Source organism: Brassica rapa, chromosome A10 (assembly GCF_000309985.2).
Source record: "Brassica rapa cultivar Chiifu-401-42 chromosome A10, CAAS_Brap_v3.01, whole genome shotgun sequence".
Classification (NCBI taxonomy): Eukaryota; Viridiplantae; Streptophyta; class Magnoliopsida; order Brassicales; family Brassicaceae; genus Brassica; species Brassica rapa.
This window is the reverse complement of record NC_024804.2, coordinates 9,925,573-9,944,328: the sequence shown is the minus strand read 5'-3', so window position 1 is coordinate 9,944,328 and position 18,756 is coordinate 9,925,573. Positions and strand designations below refer to the sequence as shown.

Sequence of the window (18,756 nt, the reverse complement as noted above, 5' to 3'; positions counted from 1 at the left end):
GTCAGTTACGACGTTAACAGAGTTTATAATTTTGTCCATCCTAATATAAGACAAAACACGTAAACCACTTTTACAGTTTTTGTTAAGAATGTTGTCAATTTTATGGTTTATTATGGAAACATAGTATTTGGAGGTTTAAAGTGGAAGTACTCGACACTTTGAAGGTTTTTCGTGGGATTTTCCCAAAACTTAATCATGTCCGGGTTCATTGTGACTTCCTAATATTGATAGACGTGGTACATGCGATTATGTAAGCTTGTTATACATGTTTCTACTGAAAATACTCCTACAAACTTATATTCCTCTAAACCAATCGTCCAACTCAGCTTATTTTAATGAGTGTATATATATATATCATTCCCTTCTCAATGGCAATGAAGATGATCTCGAGAGTGTCTCCATAGGATCTGTTCTTAGCTCTGGGGTCGTTGCTGAAGAAATAGAGACACAAGATCGAAGAAGAGGCGTTCCAACTCTACTTGAAGATTCATTAGGTACAGAAGCAGAAGCATTACGAGGTTGGACTGGCTGTAACTCAAGCTCAACACCTTTCTGTCCTCGTTGTTGTGGATAAGTTTCAACAACATCAAGCACTTGATGGTCATATTCTTCAAGAGATGCAACCGTGCTTGTTTCTGTTCTAACAGTGGAATCATCGCCGTAATAACCATGTCTTCTTTTCTTTCTAGTAGCTTTTCCCCAACCTTTAATCGTGTCTCTTATCCTCTGAGGTATCAGAGCCGCTTTATAGTTCGTTCCCATCTAGGAGTCAAACATATTATACAATCCATTAGGGAACAATCAAAAGTCAGAAATCTTGGATGGATTTTAACTCTATTACCTGAGCGACCAATGCATATAGTGGCAGTGTGCTGTAGCTGCATAGAAACTGTCCAGCAAACCTACAAAGAGAAACTCAATATTACTTTAATTCATATGCGCAACAGTCTACAGGATGAGTTGAGGAGAAAAAAATGGTTTAATTACCCTAAAGTAAGTCGGAAGTAGACAAGGAGATGATTCTTTAGGAAGCAAGAGTTGTAACCAAACTGCCACTGAAGAAAAAAATAAAGAAAAAATGTATTGTAAGTTCAAAAAAAAAGCTTACAAAAGATCAATTCAATATATGGTTCATTTGCCATACCCAGAACCAGAAGAATGAAGCCAGTTCAAATGAATTCTGTTGGAGAATGGAAAGCAATTAGCTGCAACTTTTATCAAGACTCTGAACATGGGACCTCGGGATGTTAAGGAAAGATATTGCAAACCTGGAATAGAATGAAGTGGATAAGGGACAAGAGTAGTTCTGGTTTATTGAACCAAAAGAGTTCATCTCTAGGTCTCAGCTTAACTCCGGAAGGATATTCTGTTAAGCCAGCATTCTCCAATGCCAAAGTTGCTATTACATGTTGCAGCTTGGTACCAACCAGAAGTACAAGCTGGAAAACAAAAAATGGAGTTGAAATTTTACTAAAGCTGCCATGTTCTGAAATTAAATGAAAATGAAGTTCTTACAGTTACAGGTATGATTGCTATCCAGAAATAGAGATTTGATCCTGCAGTATCAAGAAGCAGAATCAGATTTAAAACTAAATCCTATAATATGAAAGATTTTTCACTATTGGACTAAAAGGAAACAAAAGAAAATGATCATCTGTCTTTTAATTTGATTTACTCAAAACCTTTAATGTTGAAGAGCATGAAAGCAACTACGAACCCCCAAAGCGGCCCACTGTAGAAGATCATTGAAGCAAAATTAGTCAGTAAATAATTAACACAATGTAATTTGTGATAGACAAATCTAGCATAGTTAAATAGTAGAACTTGATAGATATAAAGCTTAAGTTGGATATATCACACAATGTTTCTAGAAGATAAGGTAGCTCACCTTACACCAACGATCCTTTGGAATTCTTCCTCCATAGAGCGAATCATGTAGCTGTGAAAATCGTACTTTAATGTGAGGTGGTGATTCTGCTCATCAAAGAAATAAAAAGAAGAAACAGCACCAATTAATTTTTATATAGTTGTAAGATTGTTGTCAGCAAATATTCACATAGCATAAGTATCACCCACCACAATGAATCCTTTCCGGAGAGTAAGGTAGTCAGAACGAACAACAGAATGTCCGAATTGCCTGAAGAAACATGTCTGCAAGCATACAAACCGAAGACATCTCAGTCTATATGAACCGATAATTCAGACAAAACCAAATAAATGTATACTGCGTGAATTTCAAAAACTATCAGCTTAGCTTGGTGAACACAAATTATTCTGGTTTATTCCAAACAGTGACTAAGAAAATAAAGAAATGCATATCCAAAGTTGTCCTCATACCACCCATATAAGCAATCTGTTCTTGGCCAGAGGAGCAGATGTATGATACTGAACAAAGGTTGTCTGCCTTCGTAATACTTTTTCTCTTGTCACTGCTGTCTCAAGAAAGAAAAAACAAATTATCAAAGACATGAGCACTGAATAATCAAAGCATTAAACCCACATGAACGAGGAAGCAAACAAAGCGTAATGCTAAAGAAACTTGTGAACATCGTTATAAAATGTAACTGTCAAATACGGTAACAGCATTCTAACTGTACAAGAGAGCAGACTGAAGAATCTTTTGGTGCTCACCAGTTAAGCAATCATGTCGATCCATGCGAGCTACATCTTCCCAGATCCTCCAACTATGAATCTGGATAAGAAAAGCATGCCAATCAAACATGTTAAAAACATAGATTCTTCCAAGATCAACACACACTGAGTTGCTTAATTTTTTAGAGAAGCTAGAAATTCAGAAGAGAAGATACAACCTTGACGATGGCCAGGAGCATGGTCAAGCAGCTGTAGGTAACATGTGTAACCGCCATTATAAAGATGAAGCGATGTAACTGTTCTAAGCCTTCGTATGAAACAAACGGCTCATGCCCCTGCGACAATGAAATATTGTCCCTAAGAAATAAACAGAAGATTCTCTAAATGCTAAATTCTAAAGATTTTAAACCATTTAAAAGTTTACCTCGGTGCAAGTAGCACGGTGAATGCCTTCCTCCAGCTTTCTTCTCCTAAATATGCTGAAAAAGAAGGATTTGGTCAACAGATTTCTCTGGACAGATGATTCGTTTTCAAGTTCCTCCTTAATCTCAGAACGTGTACAAGGAACGAATCTGACGTTGTAGAAACTTGATGGGACACAGATATTGGCTATTGTGCTAGATGTAGCTGTAAGAAGAAGTGATATGAAGCCAAGCAGCATCAACTCTGCAAAAAAAACAAAAATATATATTAGGAAAACAAACACAAAAAGGTTTCATTTTTGGTTAAACAAAAAAAAAAAAACCTTCTTTCATCTTCTCCAAAGCAGCAAATAAAGGTTTCCTCTTTGTCTTCCTCAACCACTATCACCAGAAATAAAAACAAGCGATTTAGAGAAAAGGTTGAAGATGATGAGACACATGAATGGAGGGTACTCACAGTGCTAAGACGATAGATGGAGCGCTCAACGATCAAAGAAACAAGGACGAAGACAGTCAAGACTAGAGCAACAGACCAAGTGGGAGATAAAGCCAAGGATCTCTCATTTGATTCTGCTTCGTTTTCTTCTCCTTCTCCCATTCGATTTTTTTTTGCAACAAAGCAACTTTCGAATAACTGAAACTTTGGGAAACTTACCGAAAAACAAGATCACATTCCTTTGATTCTACAAGTTTAGAATCACAACTTTTAAAAGACCCGTCAAGCTTCCTCGGAGTGATTAAGTAATAAGCGATCGAAACCAAGTAAATTTTGAAAATCCTGTGGTGAGATTTGTCGACTGCAGTAAGTCCCAGAAAATCAATCAATCATTCAGCGGCAGAGCGTTACTGATAGAAAGAGAGAGATGTTTGCTAAGGTGAATACGAATTTGGATTTTAGAAAATCGAATTACTATTATTATTATTTTTTTTTGGAAGTAGAAAACAAAAGCTGTTTTCAGGTCACAACTGGTTGACTTCATGTGCAGTCATGGTTAGTTGTGCTAAGTACGTAGATTTGTGTTATCGAGCCGACCAAACGAAAATAAATAATAAATGTTGACAAGAAAAGGAGGAAAAGCAAAGCGAAGAAGATTCTGACAGATACCCGAAAACAACCTTCCTCAGCCTCACATGATAAGATACTCTTCTGGCTTTTCACTCTTATGGGACCTACCTCCTTTTCTAATTACATATCTTGGTTATAAAACACTTAGCTTAAATGCAAGGTTACATGGATATTTTTTTTTTATAAGAAGTGGTTTACTAGGATACATGAATATTCCGTCCAAATTCAATTTCCTGTTTCATGTTTGAAAAACATATTTTTAGAACGTAAGTATAGTTTCATGGAAAGGAGGAAGTACTTTTAATCTGTTTAATTTTTTTTTTGAACATATCTGTTTAATTTTTCGTTCTCGAAAGTAACGTATAACTAGATATTGACCCGCCCTCGAGAGGGCGGGTATATGTTTTGTTTTTAAATTTTTTTGTCTAATATAATTTATATGATTGTGTGTTTGTAGAATCATATTTTTGTATGATATGAATTTAATAGAATAGATAATTTTTGTAAGTATATTAAATAAATCAAGTTCCATATGTATTTGTGTCTTTCTTTATATCATATATGTATTTTTTTTGTAATCATATTTGTGTTTTTATCTGTGATCATATATTAATATTATAGACTACATGTAGGGATAAGAGTTCAGGTTCGATTCCGACTATTCAGATATTGGTCTTTAGATGAGAGATTAAAACCTATTTGGATATTTATAAATTTTAGTTCGGATTCAGTTTGGATCATTACGGGTTCAGTTCAAATATGGATATTCATTTAAATTATGTAAAAATATTAAAATACAAATATACCATAAATTCTATTAATTGTGCGACTGGTTTTTCCGCTACCACCCGCAAACGCTGCTTTTGCGGTTGGTAGCGGTTGTCGGCGGTTTGCAACAATCACTCAAATCGCTCTAAACCGCTTCAACCCGCTCTGAATCTCATAAATTCAAAAGCTGGCTCCAGCTACCGTTTGCGGTTGCGGAAGGATAATTTTTTTTCTTTTTTTAAATCAATATATATACAAAAGTAAAAATGTTTAATAAAAAATTTAAAATTGAAATTATAAAAATATTAAAATATATCTATTATATTTTAATTAATATTATAAAATTTTATAATAAAAACAATTTCAATAAATTTTCAAAAATTTATGGGTGAAAGTAAAAATATTTAATAAAAAATATTAATTAAAATAAAGAATCCGAGTAATAGTTGGGATTATGTTAGGAAAAATAAAATACATGAACATCATCGAAAAAATTGTTGGGATTTGAACAGTAAAAATAATGGTGGTTACATAACAAAAATAAGATATATGGATACAGTTACAAAAAGTGGTGGTTGCCGATCATTAGGCACTTTAAGTGGGGGGTTACATAATATATATATATTTTATTGCAGTTATATTAAAAAGGTATGTATTATTAAAATTTAAGTTGGACATAACTTTTTATCAATGGGTCACACAGCTGTTTTAATAGAATAGATAAAGTTGATTAACTAATAATACGAATAAATAAGCTGTCCGTCTCTTTAAGAAACTTAGCTGGACCTGGAAGCTACCTAAGAAGCTAAGACAATAAATGCCCCGGAATATGAGGTCTTGAAATTCTGTTAATTTTTTTGGTCATTCGTTAAACACCAAATTGTTAACAATTCTACTCGCCGACAAATAAAAAATACCAAAAAAAGGTGACGCAATCGCTTGCATGGACGACCCCGGCAACGTGCAAATTCTCATGAATAATAGAAGGAAAAAGCGAAGCTCCGCAAGAGATTTCGATCGAGGAGGGCTCCACATTAGTCTTCTTACTTCACAGTTACGACTTTTACAAGTACAAATCTGAAGCCGTGCGTGTGCGTGCATCGTCCAAACTGAAAATGAGTTTTAATTTTTTTTTTGCTAAAAATGAGTATACATTTTTTTAGTGTAAATGTTAAATTTTATACCAAATTTTTATAAAAATGAGTATTCATTTTATACCAAAAATGAGTGTTCATATTCTTTTTTTTTTTTGAAACTAAACAGAAAGAGTGTGTTCATATTCTTAAGCCTTACATAGACTTTGATTGGCAAAATTTTTGCAAAAGTAATGTGATTATTATTATTCAATCAATAATTAAAAAAATATTTAGAATATGCAAATGCTCTTTAAAATACTCCTTTTCTCAACGTTTTTATATTGACCTTTTGATAGAACATTTCTTTATAGTATAATATTTTGAAATAGTTTTATATAATAATTAATTAATCATATATTATAATATCAAAAGATTGTGCTTTATTCAAATATTAAATTAATACATATTTTTAATTTTGAAAATAATAACAGTTACAATTTAAAATATAGCTTAATATAAGAAATAACATTCCTATAATATTTATATTATACATAATTTATATTCATAATTAAACTACTACAAAAATTTATAAATATAAAGTAATTAAATCAATTTATTAACTATTTTATAAATTATAAAATTAAAGAATAACATATATTCATGAATTTTATAACATATTTTAAAACAAAATATTAAAGTAAGATATATAAACTAAATAAATAATTTCATATTTTAATTTTAATTTTTAAATTATAATATTGAAAATAATTTAATATATTTATCAAGTATGACATGGGTTGGATAACATATATTTAATATAAAAAAAAAAAATTTGTAGCATAATTTAAGCTTTAAAGTGTAAATAAAATTAATATGGGACGGGTTATGTAAAAGAATTATCTTATCTTCATAAAATTATATTCAAGTAAATTTTAATATAACTATATGTTCTATAAAAAAATAGGCTCGATAATTATCTTCTCAGTGGCCACTTCTTCGGTGCACTTCTTCGGGTTTGGTTAAAAACATTTCAGATTTGGATATGCTTTTCTCCTTCCTTCGAGACTCATTCTTACATTTCAGACTAGGAACAAATCTAATTTTTTTTGTTTGAATTTGATTCAGACTTCGGGTTACATATGTTATGAAAAAATGCTATTATATAAAGTTTTCACCGAAATCTAGTTTACTCTATTAAAATAGAGTTCTATTTTTTTTTATCTACTATAGAGAAGTCTTAATAGGACCATTTCATATAATGTTCAAACCAATATTATTTCCATTTTATTAGGTACATTTAAATATCCTATATTTTCTGAATTAAAATCCCATTGTTTTTACTTAACAAAATGTTTTTGAAACATAAAAATTAATAAATTAGATTCAAAAATCTTATCTATTAAATAGAAGTCATAACTTATTTTATGTGTGTTTTTTTATTTGGACCACCCCTTAGAAAGTTGCTTAAGTGAATTTTTGTATAAATATTTGAATTTTTTGAATTATTTTAAACCAACTAATCAAATAGATATTCATTTATTTTCTCTAAATTTGTATCTGAATAAAATATTTTCATATATTTTTCTACAATATAAATTTATTCTTTTCACTAAAACAAACCTTTTATTTTACTTATTTAATTAATTTCGTATTTATTTAAAATATAAATATATTTTTATTTTTCACTAAAACAAACCCTTAAAATATGTAATTAATTTTGTTATTGTTTAAAAGAAAAATGTATTTTTCATTTTTTCGCTAAAACAAACCTTTTAAATATCTAAATAATTTTCTAATTATAACTAAAATCATGTATAATTTTGTATTAAGTTTATGATATTAATTTAATATAACATTTTTCAATTAAATCTTCGATTCCTAACAGATATGATTATCAATTTAAAAATTTGTACGACATGATTAAAATTTTGCTATCAGTACGAACAATCGATTTACAAATACTATTTTGATAGTACAATTGATTTGTATTATTAAATATAGTGATCAGTTTAATTTATATTTTAATAAAAGGAGTATATGAATACTCTGTGAACATAAATGTAATCATTCTTATTTCTATATAGACTAAGTTTATATATTATTCATTAATGTCATTATTATTGTACTATTTTTATCTTGTGCAGTTTTGAAATATTTCATATGATATGTTTATTTTCAATTCGTTCATCATCAAATGTAATGGAAAGTATAAATGTTAATTATATAACGTGATGTATCATAGATGAAATATTACAAAAAAAAAAAAATTAACACCGAAAACTCCTTGCAAATAATCCGAGAGTTATGAAGTAATACAACCAAAAGATTAAAATCTAAATCACCAATAGATAACATAATAAACCGCAATAAAACAAAGATAATGTAGAAAAATATATGTTTAAAATGACAATGACAATGACAAAGACGATACACTACCACTTTTGATTCAATAATTCAAATGATATAGACGTTTTATGAATTAGACTTAGTATAGGTCATTGAGACAAATATTTAAATCATACAAATAATTCGATATAATATATATGTATGGCCAAAACCTATATATAGGTTAACATAGATGCATGGTCAAAATATAAAATAAAAGTATACTTTCAATGAAATATCTAAGTTAGTGTTAAATTAAGTATCATTTCTTGTGAATATAACTTAAACTTAATAAGAAAAATACCACTGGCAATTTAAAACAATAAATCAAATTACTGCATGTGAACTATAAAAATTTATATCACTAATCATGTAAACCAAATATGTATGTATATTTATAAAAGTTGAAATAATTATCCGCACGGCTGTGCGGGTCAAGATCTAGTTTGTTAGTATAAAATATTTGACCCGTCAACCACCACAATTTTTAATTTTTATATACACTACCTAAAAATTTTATCTTAGCTAAAATCTATTGTCAAACAAAAACCAATACCCTAAGCTGAAAACTATAAATATATGACTCCTGATACCAATTCTTTTTCATTCACAGAATATTTCTCCCTAAACGGCCCCCTAAACATTGAATACATCATGGCAAACAAAAAATAGTAATATACAACTAAATGACCAATGCCTATGGTCTTTAAACTTGAACTATCTCTAATCGATCGAAACATAACTAGAGGTACTATGGGTCAATACATAATTAGAGGTACTAGCTATCTATGCATTTTTTTTATTTACTCTTGCAAATCCTCTGAATAGTCAAAAGTTAAATATGGAACTTCAAATCCCCTATATATTAAGTGAGAAACATTACAAGTTTTTTTATAGCCACTTATCATCATTAAGATGATTATTAGAATCATTAGAGAAATATGTTGGTCCATCTAATTATACAATAAGCTATTTATTAAACTCACCATAAATTTATTATTAATATTCTTTGTTATTTCGTTAAAAAAAGTTACAGAATTGTATAATGTGGCTAAAGTATATATGACAGTTAATGATTTTGAATAATAAAAGGTTGATATAAATTAGTATAATTCTATCATATTGTTTAATTTTAAATTATTAAAATAAATAAAACAACTATATTAACCATATAATAAAATTTAGATTTTTCTGTATATGTTATATTTTGAATTTTTTAAACGAATATAAATTACTAAAACTGTTAAAAATCTCACATTCAAATTTTATGATCTATGATTTAAACTTTTTTGCTACAAAAAATACAGATGATTACAAAATCATATAAGTAAAAAGTCTAATTTAATTAATTATTAATATTAATATATATATATATATATATATATATATATATATATATAAATTGTTTTTTTGGATTAATAAAATTGATTTATATGTTTGCACCAATTTAATTACATATGTAATAGTTACTGACTTTTAATTATTCAATATATATTTATTATTTCATAATATGTAAAAATATATAATACATAAAATAATTTGTATATATAATGTTCATTCCGCACAAGGCACAGATCTTGATCTAGTATTAAAGGAAATTTGAAGAATTCAAAAGTTGGTTTCTGGTTTCATAGAGTTGATTAACATTTTATACTCATTTAAAAGATTGATTCATTGTCTTCTTCTTTGGACAGATTGTGTTGAAAAAATCTGAAACATTTATGATAAAAAATAAGTTAAATTTTTTTAATTTTTCTGCTTTATACTCATGAAATCCATAATAATTATCATGGAAAACTAAAAGCTTTGACATGAAGATAATAACCAAAGGACAGCTTCACAGAGGGCAATCAATGTTATTTTCTTCATAAAAAAATAATTTTTTGGTCCTTCTGCTTCAAAACATTATTTTCTTTAGACCTGTTATTCTTTGATGGACTTGAATAGACTTTAAATCTAAGAACAATTTGATGTTATTCAATAGTTGATTTTAATTCCTTTTTATAAATCCAGTGTTATTGATTCTTGTATTTAAAATATTTTTTATTGAAAGAGTTTAAATCCAATGTTATTGGTTCTTGTATTTATAATATCATTAATATAAGAATTTAAAATTTGTTGTTATTCAATCTAAGATTTGATATTGTGATTTAAAATCTAGTGTTATTCAAGTATAGATTGATTTTCATAGTAAAAAAAGTTATAAAAAAATTGAATGATTTTGGTATTCCCCTTATTTTTATGAGTAAATTTTAACAATCAGAATCCAAGCTTTACCTAAAGATTTTCAGTTGAAATTTCAGAGTTATCAGTCCATTTTTTTCTTACGTGTGCGTTGTCTTTATTTTCTTCATTTTCTTCTTTCACATTTTCATGTTCTTCACAAAAGAACAGGCGAGTCTTAACATGGTGAATCAGATTTTTCAATCTTTTTATTGACTCATTCTTGAATATTTTCATCACAAGATTTCCACGATAGAGTTCCTGCTGCAACAACGAAGGTATGTATTCTATTAATTTCAAAATGTATTATTTTGACTCCAATGAATCATCTTCAAAGCTCTTTTGACTGGCAGTAATAAATGATTACATTATAATGGAGAAAAAAAGTTACGAATCTGTGCTGATATTTGATTGCTTGAAGTACAAACTTTCACAAGATCCTCAGAGCTTTAAACACGCTTGCACCTAGTTTGATGGAAAAGCCTACACATACAGTCCCCCAAAAAATAAGTACAATCACTCGATTTTATTCTTATTTCAAAGTACAAAATTTCGTCTATGATTTTTTTCTTTCTAAAATGTGTAAAGTGAATAATGTTTTTCATTTTATTTTAGGATTGTATTGGAGCTCTTGATGGTACACACATTGATGCGATGGTACAAGGTCCTGAAAAGGCAAATTATCGTAATCGAAAGGGAGTTATTTCTGAAAATGTACTAGCCGCTTGTAACTTTGATCTTGAGTTCATATATGTCTTAAGTGGATGGGAAGGTTCAGCTCATGACTCAAAAGTTCTACAAGATGCGTTAACAAGAAGAATTAACAGGCCCCAAGTACGAGAAGGTGATTGTAATCCAATTATATATTATGTGATAATAATTGATCAAATGTTTTCTAAATTGAGTGTGTTATATCATGTGTTTTGGATGTGTTTCAGGAAAATATTATTTAGTTGATTGTGGGTTTGCAAATCGACGTAACTTCTTAGCTCGACTACGAAGTACTCGGTATCATCTACAAGAATTTTGTGGGAAGGACGTGATCCAGCAAATCAAAATGAACTATTTAACCTTCGCCACTCGTATTTAAGAAACGTCATTGAAAGAATATTTGATATATTTAAATCTCGTTTTTTGATTTTTAAATCTGCACCACCAATTTCTTTCAAGACTCAAGCAAAGATGGTTCTTGCATGCGCTGCCTTACACAACTTTCTTCGCAAAAAGTTCCGATCAGATGAATTTTGTAGTGATGAAGATGAAGAAAATGAGAATCAAACTTTGGAAGGAAATGAGAATTAAACTTTGGACGAAAGTGGTATTGAAGAAAATTTTGAGACTCAAGAACAAGAAAGAGAAAACGCAAGGAAATGGAGAGCAACCATAGCTGCTAATATGTGGAGAGATGCTTCTAACACTGGTAGCCAAATATAGTTGACTCACACATTCTTTATTTTTGATGGACTTTTTTCCTGCTTTGGAACCATTTATGGACACGAAAGTTTCTATGATATTTTTTTTGTTTTTTCAACAGTAAGGGAGCCCCAGTTTACATTATAACGTAAAAAGTTATGTATAATCAAAACTAGTTGTTTAACAATATCCAAAGTTGGTCCATTAACATTCAAACTTTATCATTGTCAAAAGAAACTCGTCAACTTTGCCAAGATGGACTTAAGTATATTTTTCATGGTTAGGATCTCAGATTTTATAGTTTGTTATAGCATTTTGAGAAGACGATAACGTTGTATGTATAAAAATATTAGGATGTACACTACAATATTATCACAAACAAGAATAACTTGCTGATGATTATCTTATTAATTTCATGTTTATCTCTTCAAAAAAACGTATCCACTAACTGCATATATAAGATCATGACCATCTCTCTCTTTGAAGCATAAACATCACTAAACTCGAGAAAAAAGGTTAGCAACTTCTTATTCTTTCTTCGTACGTTCTTTGTTTTTAATAGTTTTGCATTATATATTTTTGAAGTAGATGGATGATCATTAGACATGTTCTTTTTTCTTATGGTTGTGCAACGTTCTTTTACTATAGCATTGAAGGTCACTACCTTAAAACCTTAAGTGATCTTTGAAAATGGATCTAATTGATTTTTAATAAAGTGTTGAATTATATCTTACGAGGACATTTGCAATACATGTATTATTGACTTTTGGTGTTTATGTATCTTACTTGTACTTACTCAGTGATAAGATATTCTGATTTTTATATTGTTTCATTAGATGGGGGATTCACAAAGAAGAAAAAAAAAAGGTGACTATAATTCAAGGAATCATGACGAAACTAGGATATTAGTACAACTTCTTGTGGAAGCAGTTAACAATAACTGGCGTGACTCTTCTGGCTCTTTCAGTAAACTCACCGTTGAATCAAAGATTTTGCCAGAACTCAATAAAAATGTCTATCGGGCAAAATATTTCAAGCACTATCAAAGCAGACACAAGTATTTAAAACTACAACATCAAAATTGTGCCGACCTTCTACGTTATTCTTCTGGTTTTGGTTGGCATCCTTACAGCTTCAAATGAAGTCTGAAAAGATTATTTAAAGGCAAGTATTTCATTTTTTAAAATCTGGATATAGTAATTATTTAGAGAATTATGTGTTATTGATGTATTTTTTCTTCATAGGCACATCCGAGCAATAAAAATTTAGTAGTGATACGTTTGAATTTTTTGAGGACTTGCAAATCATATTCAGACAAGGTGTTGCTACTGGGAAAAATGCAGTTGGCTTAGGTGATGGTACTGATGCGCGTACTTACAAAGCTGGAGAGAATTCAAATGAAGAAAATTGGAATGATGTAGACAACATATATGAGTTTAATGCATCAACCCGTGATCATGAGCTCTCAGAACAGTATGCACCATTTGATTCTCAGACAGTTCCAGAGTCTCGTACGGAGAAGTTTCAACCAAGGAAAAGAGCAAGATCTGAAAGAGGTGTTTCACAGAAGGATGAAAATCCAGCAATGGCTGTTAGTACTCAGATCTTGAATATAATACAACAAAGAGAAGAAAGACAACAGAAAGAAGCATCAGAAAGAAAGATTAATGTATGAGATGCTATAAAAGAAATTTCAGACTTGGAGGACCGTATTCTTTCAAAGCACTTACGCAGATTTATCATCTCGGAATTCAAGATGTTTTTGTTAAAATGTCGGTGGAAGAAAGGTTAGGGTGGATTCAAAGTAGTATGGAATAAGGAAATGTTTTATTGAACTTTTATGTGTGTTTTTACGTTGGTTTTGGGTTTTTCTTTTGTTTTGCTTTTGATACCTTTGAATTTTTCTTTTCAGTGTTTTTCATGAGATTGGAGTCAATAGTGAATCCTTCTAAAATCTGGCATAGTTGAATTGATAAATCAAAAATATATATTTTTAAATCTTACCTATTTTAAAATCCATTGGTATATATTGATTATAAGAAAGAACTACAAATCATTAATGATCACTCTAAATATCACACATTTAAAATCTGTTGGAGTTGAGTTTAACTTCTACAACGAACAACACCACCTAACTATAATTATTTTCTTTAGTCTCTCTTAGTTAAAATTAAAACAAAAAAAACAAAAAATATCCGCACGATAGTGCAGGTCAAACTATAGTTTAATTTATAAGCGAAACAAATAGCCTTTCATACGTGTTAGAGTTGTGTAACTTTTCATGAATAGGTTTGCGGTTCATTATTCATTTTTAGTGTTTGTTGATATAATGATTTTAATGCAAGGATCTAAAAGAGTATTTCAAAAATGATAAATTTTTAATTCAAAAATGGTATTTTTTTATAATTTACCGTTATCATTATTTATGTATATTTTATATATTTTAATGTTCTTTTAGATATTTATATTGGCATTGCCATGTCCAATTTTTATTATTAATACATACTAGAGCTTGACTCACACGATCGTGCGGGTATGATTTGTATTTTATAATTAATGTATAATTTTAATATAATCATAAAAATTATATATATATATATATATATATTATCTATAATTTATTATTATATATAATATTCTCAAATTTACATTATACTTTGTTATTAATTTTACATAAATATATAAGATTTTGTTCGGTACAATAAATTCATATCTTGAAATAATCAAATAGATAACCTCATTCAAAATATATATTTTTAGTTTTCACAGTTTTCATACAAAATATTGTAAAATTTTATTTAGTTATACTATAGAACAAATATTTGTTTAGGACCATTTTTATTTTCCTTTTGTGTTTCGACAAATATACTTTAGCATCTACACATTTAGTATATATCAGGATTTTATAAATAAATTTCATACATGCTTTACAAATTTTAACCTGTTTTAATGGTAAGTGATATTTAAAATGATTTTAAAAAAAGTTAATTTATTAATTAAATATAAATTTTATACATGCTTTACAAATTTTAACCTGTTTTTTGCTCCTTTTTGTTATCCTTTCCTATTCTTTGTCTATGTTTTGTGGTTGTTGTTAGTTGAGTTTTTTTCTTTTTTGGTCAGATCAGATAGCTGACGAGTAGATCCAGTTATTCAAATTTTATTTACAATTTTTACCATTAATGAGATTACATTGAATAACGTTAATAGTATTTTCTCCGTTTCCGAAAGTAAGATTTTATAGAGATTTCACGTTTATTAAGACTATAATAAATGTTTACAGTTTAATTTATTATTTATTTTTATACACTTTTCAATTATTCTCCACTAATTAAATTTAATCAATTCAAATATTTGTAATTAATGTTTCTCAAAAGTCAAAAGTATACAAAGTACCTTAAAAATATCGAAAATCTATCTTGGTGAAACAAGAAAAAATCTAGAAAATATTACTTTTGGGAACGGAGGGAGCATTAAACACCGTAAGTAAATGTTATTTTTAGATGTATGTATATGTACCCTATTATTATATTATAGATCTTTGTATTTTACTTCTTCCATGGTTAGTGGTCCAGCAATGAAATGAAGATTCCAAATTGCACAAAACTTCATCAGCTTCGCAACAAGTCTAGTTCACATCATGCTACTCCACTCGGCTGGCCCGCTAAAAAGGCAAGGCCACACATTATTAAAACAATTTTGAACCTACACATTATTTAATTATCACAAAGTGAAAATTTATAAACTTCCAAATTGAAAAATAAAAACTCATAAGTTACAAAAAAATAAAATAAAAATAAAAGCTCATAAAAAGTACTTTTACAAAATTTGTATAAACCGTTTAATACTAATTTTTTTATTATTCAGTTTAATACTACAACTAATTAGTTCCATTGTAATACATCAATTTTGAAAAATGTTAAATGAAAACATTTTTAAGACATTTAACATTTTCAAAACTGGTGTATTAAAATGAGTAGAATAATAAGTTGGAGTACTGAATTGTGTAACAAAAAAAGGATATTAAATACCTTATAAAAATTGTATACTTTATAGAACTTTTTTTAACACTTTGTTTTATTTATAATGATTTGCAATCAGAAAAATACGACGAGATAATAGTGAGAAACTAATGGTCTTTCGTACCAGAAACTAACAAAGACAAACATTAATGATGACACATTAGCAATACCAAACTGGTATTGTTTTGAAATAAGATAAATTAGATATTTCTGTTCATGCAGTAGCAGACAGACTTATAATATATTTAAAGAAAACAACGCAATAATTTTTATAGTACAGATAAGTATTTCGCTTCAATTATTTTTATCAATTTTGTTCCGAGTTAGCTTCAGTTAAGGTACCGTTAACAAATTTGAACTACAAAGTACGAACCATATAGATAGTCGATCATTTCCAATATCACCACCACTGAAACATATGTCCATGGTGACAATGGAAGCAAGACCAATCACAAAACTTGATCCAATTTCGAAAGGAGGTGAGATATAAGATATCAATAAACCAAAACCGTTGAACAAAAAAGCCAGAACAAAAACTAAAGAGAAAAAACCAAAACCGTTAAATACATGTTCACTCCTATTTTGTTATCTCTACATTTTTTTTGGTCATATAACCTTCAACTAGTGAATTTCTGTGGAAAAATCAACAAAAAGTGACTTTTAAATACCCAAAGAATGTAAAGGATAGTCTCTTTATCCCACTTCAGTGTTCTATTAATTTAAACCGTAATACAAAAAGATAGGTACAAAGCAAGAACATCATGATGATGAGCAATTTTCAGAAAGTATTTCAAAAGAATTGAAAGAAGATTATAAATCGCACACCACCAAAGTCCATGGGGTCGTTTCTTATAAAACTAGTTTTTTTTTTGTAAAAGTTATAAAACTAGTTTCATGAACCATATAAACCACAACAAATAAGTCTTCATATTCCATAGCGAATGCTGTTATCTTGCATTTTTTTTTTTGAAGAAATAAAAATTGTTATCTTGCGTTTTTCCATTTCTCTTTTTTCACAAGAGGTCCCTTCGCTTCTATCACACATTAATGTGGGTTGAGAATTGACAGTATAGGTAGCAGAAGAGGCTAACTTTAATATGAATTCTAGGGTTATTTTGCTATGATCGTGTTTTAAATAAAAACATCTAGGGCTATTTTACAAGAGAGAACCCTACGATAGAGTACGGTTCCTTGAAGATCCATTACTTTTTGAATCTACGAATAATCAACCTCAATATCTTAGAATCATTAAAATTCTATGATTTAATAGTATATATCTAAGAGAGCAAGCTATATAGACCTTATATTAAAAATGCAATTGTGACATCTAAAGACATTGGATGCATACACGAGTTGCTCTATCTTTCGTTAGCGTAAAAGGAACGGCTGCATAAAGACACAAAAAGCTCCCCCCATGAAATGATTGAGATGCTTCCACGATCTTTTTGTAATCTTCTTTTTCTCTCTATAAATAATATTTTTTCCTCTGAAAAAGCCAATTGATTCCTCATGTCTTCTATGACACTAACACATTTAGATAATTTTTATACTCTGCTTATCCGATTGTATGCTTATTTTTTTTTACAATTTTAACATCACACTCTGCTAAATCTTAGTTTTAATGATGATATGATATTTACCACTAAAATCCACTAAAACTTTGGTTAATCGCCAATCATACTCATAATAAGCAAAAGAATTATATCTGTATTACTCTAGGAAAAGAAAACTAAGAAAAAATCCTTCGTAAGGTTGTCGCTCAGTCCGTAATGTTCAATATCTGGCGGCAAAGGAATAATGTCATCCACAACAACATGTTCGTCACTGCAGCTTCAACCTTCAAGATTATTGAACGAGAGGTCAAAAACATCATCACTGGCCGAGAGAAGCGAAAGCTGTTCAGAGGTCTAATTTCTAAATGGTTATCTTAGGTTTCGGCTTTACTAGCTCAATAATAATGGTGCTTCCTTGTCTTTATTTTGTTTTTGCCTTGGTAGCATTCATCTAGGGACGAACTCTTGTATTCTTCCTTTTTTCATCTTATGAAATTAACATTCTTAGCAAAAAAAAAAAACTAAGAAAAAATCAGGTATACATTTCTCGAATATGACGTTCTTTTTTTATATATATTTTAAGCATTATACGACTATTATAAAGTTAATGTGAAAAGCTGCTTTTCTTGAAGGAAAAAATATAAGCTTTTCACTGGATGAGACTTTTTAAAGCAATTGGAGGCGTTGATTCTTGTACATGTATTAGTTTCATAGTAGACAATTTTAAAATAAGAAAACAATTTGAATTTTTTTTTCTAAAAAGAAATAGAACAATACGTTACTTCTCATGTAAATACTACAAACCGAGCAGGCGAGCGTACAATGTTTATTCCGACGGGAGGATCTCCTGACCGTGCTCATTCACATATAACGTAAGCCTCGTGCTCGTCTTTTCTTTTTTTTTTCCGTCGACTCGTGCTCTTCTTGTGTATATTCATGTGAATAAGATTATAAGAATATATGCTTTAAGTAAAAAAAAAAAGATTATAAGAATATTTTATAATAAAGTTCTTATTATATTAATTTTATTGTATACAATATTGCGGTGAAAGTTCGAACTAAATTTCGTAAACATTTTCTAAACTCACTTTGCATTTTCCACTTGGCTATTATAGTAAAGGCTAATCACAACAGAGAGATACTAAAAGAATCTTACTAAAATAAATCAGAGATAATAAGCCAACTAAAAGAGAATACTGGACCTAGATAAACAAGTTTGTTGGCATTAAAAGTCTA

The 18,756-nt window shown here is 29.1% G+C and overlaps 1 protein-coding gene and 1 pseudogene across 2 annotated transcripts; one reads left to right on the top strand and one right to left on the bottom strand.

The window, feature by feature from the left end:
* Nucleotides 1-147: 147 nt before the first annotated feature.
* Nucleotides 148-5,003, bottom strand: LOC103844844 (MLO-like protein 11). 2 transcript variants are annotated; one of them, XM_033281965.1, is made up of 15 exons: nt 3,472-5,003; nt 3,338-3,395; nt 3,017-3,258; nt 2,811-2,927; nt 2,632-2,692; nt 2,338-2,429; nt 2,077-2,151; nt 1,889-1,974; nt 1,683-1,732; nt 1,516-1,556; nt 1,269-1,439; nt 1,145-1,180; nt 988-1,055; nt 842-902; nt 148-762 (listed from the first exon to the last, which is right to left on the bottom strand). In XM_033281965.1, exons 1-15 carry the CDS (start codon nt 3,610-3,612, stop codon nt 355-357), a joined length of 1,707 nt encoding a protein of 568 aa, XP_033137856.1. In that variant the 5' UTR covers nt 3,613-5,003; the 3' UTR covers nt 148-354. The 2 variants fall into 2 exon arrangements, with proteins under 2 accessions (XP_033137856.1, XP_009119917.1); XM_009121669.3 differs by having other exon boundaries at nt 2,338-2,432; nt 3,472-5,000.
* A 1,548-nt stretch (nt 5,004-6,551) lies between these two features.
* Nucleotides 6,552-18,709, top strand: LOC103844843 (annotated as a pseudogene).
* The last annotated feature ends 47 nt before the right edge of the window (nt 18,710-18,756 follow it).

Coding starts and splice junctions, on each gene's coding strand:
- LOC103844844 (XM_009121669.3), bottom strand. CDS start 3,612: ATGGGAGAAGGAGAAGAAAACGAAGCAGAATCAAATGAGAGATCCTTG. Junction 2,152..2,337: donor ACAGATTGCTTATATGGGTG/GTATGAGGACAA, acceptor GTATGCTTGCAG/ACATGTTTCTTCAGGCAATT. Junction 903..987: donor TACTTCCGACTTACTTTAGG/GTAATTAAACCA, acceptor TTCTCTTTGTAG/GTTTGCTGGACAGTTTCTAT.